An 11,424-nucleotide genomic window follows, 5' to 3' on the forward strand; every position below is an offset into this window, starting at 1 on the left:
AGGTCCCAACCAGGACTCCTGTCGGGTATGAAGCACCATCCAGTCCGACGCACTCCTTAACTAGGACGCATGCCGGGTATGAGGCCGCCGCAGCCACCTGTCACCAGGGGCGGAGCCAGGGGGGACGAGCAGGGGCCTGGCCCCCTCCCCCCCAATGATCAACAATTTTAGTAGAAGCAACTAGTAATTTTCAACAAGATTCGATCAATATACGTACTCGGCCCCCCCTATACTCAATCCTGGCTCCGCCACTGCCTGTCACCAATTTATCTTCAGTGTTGTACTGCTGCATCTACCTTGCCCGGTCTAACTGTCGTCGGCGCCACCATGATGCCAGACAACGCCACCATCCTAAGCTCGTCCATCATCACATGCCCACCGGCGAGACCCTGCTGCTCCATGCCGCTGAGACCCGCCGTTGTCGACGTGCCAGATGCCACGCCGCTCCTTCGTCGCAAACACCACCTATTACCACTGGTCCCATCCCCTCTGCATGCAGTTCCTCTAACCGAGCACCCAAACGTCCCAGGCGGCGCCTCCAAGAAGGGTACGACACACGCAGTGCTGCCGCCGCCCAATCTAAGAAGATTTTGGGTTTTCACCCGGGCATTGGGGTCGGGGTGGAGGGCAGGAACCTCGACGGCGCCTGCAAGGAGGAGAACGGCGACCCTGGTCATTGCCACTGTTGGGATGAACGAGTCATCCAGAGTTTTATTCGGTCCCATGGCACCTCTACCAACCCCCGCGAATGCACCAAGGCCGACGACCGCGATCGTAAGCTAGCAAGTGCAGCGGGAGAGAGCCTGCAGCGCGGAGGAGATCCACCGGCACCTCATCACCCACGTGGTCAAGACGCCGCCCATCCACCCCCCGCGTACGTCGCCAGCCAAGGGCGCCGTCGCTATGCCTAACGGGGCCGCCGCCCTAGGTCCAAGTTCCTCCATGATGGCCGGAGTGGCGAGATCCGCCACGAGCGACGAGATCCGGCACCACGCGGCCGACGCCATCGCCCATGCCCGCCATCGACCGATCCCGCCGCCGCCGGGAGCCCGCACGCTGTCGGGAGTCCCAAACCCATGGATGTGGACGCCTGTGCACCGCCACGAGCCCGTCGCCTCCGAGATTCGCCACACCGTCGGTAAGGCCGCACCCCGTGGATCAGGACGTCCGCACCGCCGCGGATCCAGGAGAGGGAGGAGAGGCCCTCCGCCGCCGCCGTCGCACGCACAGGCTTTGCCCGGCACCGACCATCGACAGCGGTAGAAGGGAAGAAGGGCGCTAGAGGGTTACTAGGCGGCGGCGGCGGCGGCTGAGCCCTCCCAAGCCGCCCGCGTGGGAGGCGATGTGAGAGGGAGGCTTAGTATTAGTCGCCCGTCCTAGTTCCGGCACCTGACTGGCCACAAGGTATGCCCTTCTTATGTTTCTGTATACTACTTCCTCTGATTCGGTAGGGAGGTCAACTTCAACTTCTTCAAGGATATCCTCGGCCTCAGGCTCATCTAATATAACACCTTATTGGCATATGAATTGTCTGACTTCTTGATAAATGGAGAACTGGAAGGGATCATTCGCTTGCCGCCATGGTAATTCTATCGATTGTTTTGGGGTGTGGTCTTTTCTGAGATTTCGTTGGCGTAGGTAGTCCTTTACGCAAAAAATCCCGGAACTGGAAGGGAACATTACGCAACCTTGAAGCTTGACATGAGTAGACTTATGACATAGTTGAGTGGAGTTTCTATCGTGTCATAATGCTGAAAAGGGGTTCCTGCGATCCATTTATGGAACTTATACTGAAATGTGTCGAGTCAGTTACCTATGTAATTTTTTTATTCCTCTTATTCGTTGTACTGCCATGGTTGTAGATGAATAGATTGAAATTTTTTTTAAAAAAAAAGTTACCTATGAATTTAAATGCTATTGACATCATGATTCGAGGCTGGGATTCCAACGAGGGATCCTCTTCCACCTATGAGGGGAGGAGGTGCGGGATAACGACGGTGGCAAGGCGTCGGCGGAGGTGGGAGCGTTTTATTGGCGGTGCCGCCGGCATCAAACTCAATGGCAGTGGCGGCGACGCTTAAGGTGAAGAAAGTTCCTCTCATGCGATTCTAGATGTTGGAGAGGGGATTTTTTTTAATCCAGATGCACACAAAGTAATTTGAAAAAATTGCGACCACGCACCCACACAACAAAACCACTCAAATTGAGTAAATGACTTGGTACGCATACTATTACTACCACAAAAAAAAGGATACTGAGTGCTGCTTTATTTGCGAGGGATACCACAACTTTTCCATGGCACCTGGTTAATGCTTGAAGCACACACGCGCTCGCTTAGCAGTAAGGGGCCGCGTTGAACACCCTGAAGTTCACCGGCACCACCGATGAGTACCTCAAGACGAGCGGCGAGCCCCTCACGACAGGCTGCTTGAGGACGCACATCCCCTCGTCCACCTCCACCTTGCCGCCGTCCAGCAGCACTGCGCTGTCCTCCAGGCCACCGCACCACACGCGCACGTCCTTCATCGGGCACGAGCACGACGTCCCGATCGTCGCCTCGTACTCCGGCTGCCTGCCCACCACCTTCCCCGTCTTGCGCACCGCGATCGTGATGTCCGACTTTCCGCAGGATCGCTGGGCGTAACCTGCACAGTAGATCAAGAGGTTAAGTATGATTGATCTCGATGGATCAATATAGCAGTGACTACTATGCATATGGGATAGAGACGAACCTGTGCGCAGGTGGCAAAGAAGGGCAGCGATGAGGAAGACGAGAGCTGCAATATTCTTGGTTTCCATGGTGAAATTCTACTATTTTCTTCCCTTGTATATTTTTTTCCTTTTTCTTGTATATATGCAGTATGCTGGAAACTGCACACTGTATATATAGCGCTGGTCTTAGCAGCTCACATGTATTCGTTTCATTGATTTAATTCCTACTTAAATTATATATTGAATCGTTTGGTTATTACTAATGTACTGCTAAGGAATCTAATTGGGTAATATTAAATGGCGATCACATGGAAAATTGCTTGGGTATATAGCATGAACCGGAAGGTCATAACTCCCAACGGCTACTATCCACTGATTTTCTACTTAAGTATCGTAATGTTTTGTTTGATAAGTTATGCGTACAAATATAGAGTAAAACTTAAAGGGCAACTCTAATTATTCAATAGCCTAAATGTCCACACACTATTTTTTTTACACTAAGTACCCATCCGTTGCTACTTGCTATTGAAGGATAAACCTTAAGTAAATAGGAATTATAATCAAGGAAAATCAACATCCCGTAATGTGCAAGCTATCTAGAATGTCCATCTTGTAATAAAGGCCCATAACTCGCATAGTTGTTCCCACTAGGTTTTCTTGGAGCACAATGACAAGGAGGATCTTGGGTGATGATGAGGTCGACAAGGGGTGTGTGGCAAGCAAAGAACGTCATAGCGCCCATGACAAGCATGCCCGCAGACAAGTGAGGGGGTTTGTTATTCCCTGCCGAAATTTGCATGAATCATGGTTTCCTGCTCTATATGTCATCTTAATTTCCTGGTTTTCCTAAGCTCGTGCAATTGCAAATTTGCGGCATGTAATCAATTTGTAGACTATATGATTCTTTCATTATTTTTGTTCATCGAGCCCGGAAAAGGATTGCACTAGGCCATAGGTGGCGACAATACAGACATTTCTGGTAGAGCGTATGTGGTCACGACAGCAAAAGCAACATTAAAGGTTAATTGTATGGGGGTTAGGGTTCTGGCTGAGGGTTTCTCGGCATCCAACGAAATGTCCATTATCACTGATTTTCTACTTAAATGAAGCGTCATAACTCACAACGCCACTATCACAACGTCATAACTCACAACGGCCACTCACAACTCATAACTAGGCCTGGGGCTCGGTGCCTAGGGAAGAAAATCCCTTCAGAGTTTTAGATTTAAGGCTACGGGCGACGGCAAAAAGCCTCAAAAAGTGGAGTGACCGTTGCATTGGTAATGTAAAACTCCATATCGCGGTGGCGTTGGAGATCATCTTTCGTCTTGACAAGGCAATGGAACTGAGAAACCTCTCCGAGGGTGAGAGGGAGCTACGTCGGCTGCTGAAGCAGAAGCTGCTGGGTCTATGTTCTCTTGAGAGATCCATTGCGCGTCAACGGTCCAGGATTCTTTATCTCAATGAAGGGCACGGCAACACGAGATTGTTTCACCAGTCTGCTTGCCATCGGCAACGTAGGAATATGATCACCACCCTGACGAATGGCAGCGAGTTGGCGACGAGCCAGGAGGAAATTGCGCTAATGGTGGACAGTTACTACAATGAGCTCCTTGCAACGGCCCCGCTCAGGTCTCCTTCTATCAACCTAGATATCTTTGGGCTCCCGCACCGAGACATGCCTGATTGGATGCTCCATTCATAGAAGAGGAAGTAAGGAAGATCGTCAAGTCAATGCCTTTGGACAAAGCCCCGGGTCTGGACGGGTTCACGGGCCGCTTCTATGCGACGTGCTAGGAAATTATTAAGGTAGGTTTCATGGCCGCACTGGATTGCTTTTTCCGTGGAGACATGCATGGACTGCATGCGATCAACAAGGCCATAGTTTAGCTGCTGCCAAAGGTGGTCGGTGCTTCGGATGTGCGAGACTTCAGACCGGTCAGTTTGGTTCACGGGGCCATAAAGATTTTCAACAAAGTACTTTCAACTATGCTGGCAGTGGAGCTACCGGGTCTGGTTGGAAATCACCAGAGTGCATTTGTGAAGGGACGCTCCATCCACGACAACTTCATGCTTGTCCAAGGCATGGCAAGAAAGCTGCATGCATTGAAAGAACCAGTTGTCATGCTCAAGCTTGATATATCAAAGGCCTTCGACTCGGTGCAGTGGCCGTTCATTGTGGAAGTAATGCAGCGCATGGGTTTTAGCCAGAGGTGGACATATTGGATTTGTGGACTTCTAGCAACATTGTCAACACGAATAGTGGTGAATGGAGTGCCGAGCAAGCCTATCTACAACTGCCAAGGTCTGCGGCAAGGTGATTTGGTATCTCCAATGATCTTCATCCTCACCATGGAACCTTTGCAGAGAATGCTTAACCTCGCTATTGAGCGAGGCGCCCTATCCCCACTAGCGTAGAGAGGACTTACGAAGATGGTTTCTATGTTTGCGGACGATGTCATGATATTCCCGAAACCGGAGGAAGGAGATCTGAATGCATGTGCATCAATTCTAAGGCTCTTTGGGGAGGCTTCGGGCCTCAAGGCCAACCTCCAAAAGTGTGCAGCTATACCAATCCGGTGCAACTCAGAAGTGATGGCACAAGTGACCCAAATCCTTGGATGCCCAGCAGGATCATTTCCTTGCAAGTACCTGGGACTCCCGATCACCCTACGAAAGCCGACGGCCGCACAGCTCATAGGCCTAGTTGATCAGCTAGCGCAGTGTCTCCCATGTTGGAAGGCTGCAAATATGCCGAAGATCGGGCGAATGGTTCTGGTTCAATCCGTACTATGTGCCATACCTATACATGCGATGATGGCCCTCGACATACCTCAGAAGACTATCACAACCATGAATAAAATCTGCAAAGGATTTCTTTGGTGCGCCAAAGATCAGGCGACTGGTGGGCAGTGCCATGTGGCTTGGGAGGCCGTTTGCTCACCAAGATGGGCGGGTGGTTTGGGCATCACAAACCTAAAGTGGCTCAACATTGCCAAGCAGGCAAGATGGCCATGGCTCAAACGTGTGGATCTGACTAGGCCCTAGGCGGAGTTTGATATAACAGTGCCAAAAAGATCGAGGCAACTATTTCAGGCAGCCACCCATGCAATGGTAGGAAATGGCGAGAGCACCTTATTCTAGGAAGATCGATGGCTGGATGGCTTCAGGGTGGAGGGATTAGCACCAACAATCTACGGTTCAGTGAGGAAAAGGATCCGTGACAATCGCACGGTCAGCCAAGGGGTAACGAATGGAACTTGGGCGCTGTACGTCGGGCCAGAGGTTACTACACAAATGCTCCATGAATACCTGCGGCTTTGGGATAGGCTTGCAATGGTGCAGCTAAACCCAGGGGTGGTAGACACGATTCGGTGGACTAGGGAGGACAGTGGATCCTACTCCACAAGATCATCATATAAGGCGAAGTTCTGGACAAAGGACACAGTGCCAACGGCGAAATTCACATCGAAGTTCGAAGCACCACTTAGATGTCACTTCTTTGCTTGGCTTGCCTTGCAGAACCGATGCTGCTTCCGACAGGTTGGAAAGACGAGGGCTGGATCACCAAGAGATGTGCCTGTTCTGTGACCAAGAAGAAGAGAGCAAAAACCATATCCTACTCCAATGCGTCTTTGCGAGGGATGTGTGGGCGCGCGTCTGCGCCGCTTGGGACAAACCAGATTGGACACCGACCTCTACGTCAAATTTGGGAGCATGGTGCATGAGTAACACGGACAGTGCCGTGGGAGGCAAGGATGCCCGGGCCATGTTGTTATTGGTAATATGGGAGCTTTGGAAGCATAGGAACGGGATTGTTTTTGATGGAGATGCTCCTTCGAGCTCATTTGTAATTAACCGGATTGACGTAGAATGTAGGGCGTGGAAGGCGGCATGCCTGTTTAGATCTGACATGGGTAGAGTCATAGCAGCCATAGAGGTGGGGCATGACGCGAGTAGTTAGCCTGGGCAATCTGAGTGGAGTTGGGTTATGTAACACTATGTAACACCAACGTGGAGGGGTCTTCTAATCCCCACCCCCTTCTTTAATATATAGTATGCACACTCGTGCGTATTCGAGAAAAAGTTTTGAGTAGTAAATGCGTAAGTGCAATACACACTGACATTAGAGAGAAAAATAATTGCAAGTTCATATTAGATAGGATATCAATTCTGTATTAATTAGTTAATTAACACATACATCAATATTTCATATGATATTAGTTGCAGGCTAAACATGTTGAGCACTCACCAATGATGCAATATAGGTCGTTATATTGACATGATTCGATGATCAAGATTAATTAGAGCTTTTTATATTGTTATACATATAGATAAGTTATGCATACAAATACATAATTAAATTAAAATTTTAAAATGGGATTTTAATTACCAATAGCCTAAATATACACACTATTATTTTACACTAAGTACACATCTGTTCTATGGAAGGATAAACCTTACCTAAATAAGAATAATTACCCAAGAAGGTCGACAACCCACAATGTGCAAGCTATCCCTAATCCAATACATTGTGATGCCTTCATTGACCATGACTCCATTGGTAGTGTGTGTGTGTTTGTGTGAGTTGATATGATGCGTCTCCTATCTATGTCTCCGCACAACCAACATGCTATGGGACGAAGTTACACATGGCCGACCCAAGAAAATTAAAGTTTAAAATGACAGGATATAACACCACTATAACATTGTGATAGCGGTTTTAGTAGGGTCTAGCTAAATGCCATCCATGTACAATTTAGGAGTCCTATCCGGATACGGTGGCATTTAGCTCGCCTTTAGTGCCATTTCAGCAAATTTTGAGTATTTTGCTATTTGTCATTGACTGTTATTTCAAATTTTGTACAAAATGTGTTAAGGTTTTACCAAACTTGTATGAGAAAATATATGTTATCCCCATTTAATTCAACTAATACAACAATTTAATTTGGAAACCATACAAGACAAGATTTAATTAACATGTTATAAAGTTGTAGGCTTCATTATTTATGTTCTTGATGTGTATTTGATTATGAGTTTTGGCACAGATAAAATAGATTCAGGTATGTGATGATGAAATTTCAGTCTTAATAGCAAACAACAAGAATGAAAAGGATTTTTGAATAACAAGAATTTAAGCTGCCTTTTAGTGTAACCACTTTCATAAAATTTGCATCATTAACCTTTTTTTGAGTCCCTTTACAGTACATCAAAATAATTTACGCCGTTTATTTTTGTGATCCTACGGTCCAGATATGTCAATACTACACAATAATTCCTGTAGTATATTTAGATGTGAGGGGCAGTTTAGGCAGTTCACAATTAAATATCCCGCAGCTGCTTTCGTTGGCCTCAAATCTAACACGAGTGGTTCACTGGTGTGTTGGTCAGCGCGCGCGAATCGCGTACGGCTACACAATAAACCCTCATGCCAAGTTTAGGTACACCATGGATGTATTTTAATCATTAGATATCGTACACTTGTGTCTAATTAATCATCATTGATCTTGCACTTTGGATATTTGTTCTGCAATGCACTCACTAGTAGAAAAAGGGTCAAACGTGAAGCACATTAGTGCCGGTTTCATTTTGGCCCGATACTAATGGTACCATTAGTGCCGGTTCGTGTTGAACCTTTAGTACCGGTTCATGGCACGAACCGACACTAAAGGGGTGGTGGCAGGCTGGCGTCAGGCCGGGGCCCCACGATCACCTTTAGTACCAGTTCGTGGCACGAGCCGGTACTAAAGGTCTAACCTTTAGTACCGCTTCGTGCCATGAACCGGTACTAAAAGGGTCTGACCTATAGTACTGGTTTGTGACACAAACCGGCACTATAGGGCAATTTTCAAACTCTACCCCCCTCCCCCCCCCCCCCCCCGTGTGTCGCCATTTCAGTTATGAAAAAATCAAAAGAAAATGATAAAAACTTCAAAAAATAAAATCCTTCGAGAGGTAGTTATATTACTACATCTACTAGTTAGGAAAATTTAAAAACTACAATTTGGACATGTTTTGCAAAAAGTGTAGGGAAAATGTAAAACGACTAACTTTTGCATACGATGTCGGAAAAAAACGTATAATATATCAAAAAATTCAACACGAAAATCCGCATCTAATGAAGACTGCCTACGGCCTGTTTGGAATTTTTTAGAATCCTCAGATTCCAAAAGGAATAAAAGATATGGTCAAATTTCAGTTTGTTTAAAAAATTTTGGTTAAATCTGGTCAAACTACTTATTCAATAAGTATTAATGTTACTACATAATTATTCAAGAATATTAGTGTTACTAAATAATTATTTCAATTTTTTGAATTTTGGTCAAATTTGGTCAAACTATGGTCAAACTGTGGTCAAACTATGGTCAAACTTATTCAAGAAATATTAGCGTTACTAAATAATTACTGTTTTTTAGAATAATAGTTTCAAACTCAAATGGTGAAATGTGTGACTTCATGATCAAGCTAAACTCCTGAGGGTTAATACGATTGACATCTTACTATTGTCAGGAAAACAACAAGTGCAGACTCGAAAACGAAGGAGAATAGAACCCGAAAGTTAAGCGTGCTCGGGCTGGAGTAGTGAGACGGATGGGTGACCGGTCAGGAAGTTAGATGATTTGGAATGAGTGATCCACACTTGAGCAGTTAAGAGAGGTGATTAGAGACTAAATCATCAAATAATTCAAAAAATTAAAAATAAAAAAAAATTCCAAAATTTTCAAAAAAAATTCAAAAAAAACATTTAATACCGGTTGGTAACACCAACCGGTACTAAAGGTCCCCCATACCAGGGCGCGAGCTCACGCCACATGGTGGCACTTTAGCGCCGATTCGTGCCGAACCGGTACTAAAGGGGGGGGCCTTTAGTGCCCACCATTTAGTGCCGGTTATGGAACCGGCACTAAAGGCCCTTACGAACCGGCGCTAAAGCTCCGTTTTCTACTAGTGACTAGCGGCCTAAGCTTCATAAAGACCAAAACTTCACAGGAGAAAAAAAAAGTGGTCCTTGGTAGGAACCACATGCTCGCTGCTCATGTCCATGATAAATACTTAATAGCCTTCATTTAGTGAAACATCGTAGCTTGAGGAAAAATAAAAACAAAAAGGTGAAGTGGTGTGCATCTGTATCCAGTGAACCCATGTTATAAAATGTGGATAGAGTAGCATTGATAAAATATGACACACTACCATCTGAGATCGAGGAGAGACAAAGCAAGTTTTTTGCCAAGGGTCTGCCGAGGCCTTTGGATGGGGGCCAAATAATGAGTCCTGGGATTGAGAGACGTCAGGAACTGATCGCAAGCTACTATGCCATCGTAGACTTCTCCTTTTTCCATTGATGCTCTGGTGCTTGCCCTTTACAGTGTGCTGCTTATGACCCATTACGAGCTCGTCTGAAAAAAAAGTCTGAGAATAACACTACTAGGAAAAATCCTTACCAGTAGCGCTGGTTTTTTGGCAATTAGTAGCGCGGGCAGGCGGGCTACTGCTACGGCACTACAACTATTTTCTAGCAGTAGTGCTTGTTTGAACCAGCGCTACTGCTATCTGTATCTAGCAGTAGTGCGGATCTGTCCATCGCTACTGCTAATACTAGTAGTGTGTCCCTTAAAAAAACGCTACTGGTAAGTAGCGCTGCTACTACTCCAATACCCCACGCTACTGCTAGTATTTTCTTTTTTTTTATGTTGCTGTATTCATATTTTTTTCAGGTTTTATACAGTTACAACATACACATACACTGGAACTATATGAAAAAGTAATGTCTCATCATCATCATCGAAGTGGTACAACATAGTCTCATCATATCAACATAGTCTCAACATAAATGATGTCGATCTCATCATCATCTCGAAATAGCGATACAAGTTAATGATCACATGTTTCTTACATTGTCACCGTAGACACATGTTTCATCATCTACCTAAACTAAGACATACACGATAAGAGCGATCACGATGATCAAAAGCGGTATGATGTAGTAGTTTTTGCAGCGGCGCTGGTTCTGAATCCCCTGTTGTGCTATGAATCTCAAGTAACTAGCTTCGGCTTCCGCTCTGCTATCAAACCCTTTCTGGCTTCCGCCGGAGAAGCCAGAGACTTGGGCCTGACACTCTGGCCACTCATCATACACACCCGGAACATACCCTACATACACGGCATACCACTTCCTCGCCATCGTTGATTTATATACCTGTCAGAGATGCACATATATATATACCATGAAGTGAATTCAACAAAACAGTTATGAAATAGAAGCAACATATATAGTAAACATAGTTAACAAATTCCATCGTACCGAAAGTAATTAACTAGAGCGCGACACCATACATCTAATAGTTTCGTCGTACTGAGAGATTCGAAGTTTCCTCGTACAGAAAGTAACAAGTAACAAAACAGACACATTGTTTTTAAGCAGTGCACTCTTCCCATCTGTCCATATCCGGAAGGGTGCACCCAAGCTTAGTGAAAGGCGTCACGTCCTGACGCTGTAGGGCAATGCGGGTTCGGACATCAGCTCGCGATATTGGGCCGCCGTAGAACATCCCATTCTCTTCGAGGACATCTTTGATGATGATGGACGCAATTTCCTGTTGGATCCAGTAGAAATCATTTCAAAGTCGATTATCCGGCACGGCTCCAAAGGCTTCGGCCCATCTCTGGATATGGGTATCGGATAAAGATTTCATGCAAAGTGATTGCACATCC

The 11,424-nt window shown here is 46.1% G+C and overlaps 2 protein-coding genes across 2 annotated transcripts; one reads left to right on the forward strand and one right to left on the reverse strand.

Annotated features, from left to right (window-relative positions):
- Positions 1-2,228: 2,228 nt before the first annotated feature.
- Positions 2,229-2,831, reverse strand: LOC147957657 (uncharacterized). The gene is made up of 2 exons (XM_087537718.1): positions 2,733-2,831; positions 2,229-2,645 (listed from the first exon to the last, which is right to left on the reverse strand). Exons 1-2 carry the CDS (start codon positions 2,797-2,799, stop codon positions 2,335-2,337), a joined length of 378 nt encoding a protein of 125 aa, XP_087393844.1. The 5' UTR covers positions 2,800-2,831; the 3' UTR covers positions 2,229-2,334.
- Positions 2,832-4,701: 1,870 nt separating this feature from the next.
- Positions 4,702-5,130, forward strand: LOC147957658 (secreted RxLR effector protein 78-like). Its single transcript, XM_087531800.1, has one exon. It carries the CDS (start codon positions 4,702-4,704, stop codon positions 5,128-5,130), a length of 429 nt encoding a protein of 142 aa, XP_087387926.1.
- The last annotated feature ends 6,294 nt before the right edge of the window (positions 5,131-11,424 follow it).

The sequence above is a fragment of the Triticum urartu genome, chromosome 7A, assembly GCF_056163025.1.
Source record: "Triticum urartu cultivar PI428250 chromosome 7A, HENAU_Tu73, whole genome shotgun sequence".
NCBI classification, from domain to species: Eukaryota; Viridiplantae; Streptophyta; class Magnoliopsida; order Poales; family Poaceae; genus Triticum; species Triticum urartu.

What these genes read in the sequence shown, in the direction of transcription:
- LOC147957657 (XM_087537718.1), bottom strand. Translation starts at nt 2,799, where the DNA reads ATGGAAACCAAGAATATTGCAGCTCTCGTCTTCCTCATCGCTGCCCTT. An exon ending in TCTTTGCCACCTGCGCACAG is followed by an intron (nt 2,646 to 2,732) that starts GTTCGTCTCTAT and finishes TCTACTGTGCAG; the next exon opens with GTTACGCCCAGCGATCCTGC.
- LOC147957658 (XM_087531800.1), top strand. Translation starts at nt 4,702, where the DNA reads ATGCTGGCAGTGGAGCTACCGGGTCTGGTTGGAAATCACCAGAGTGCA.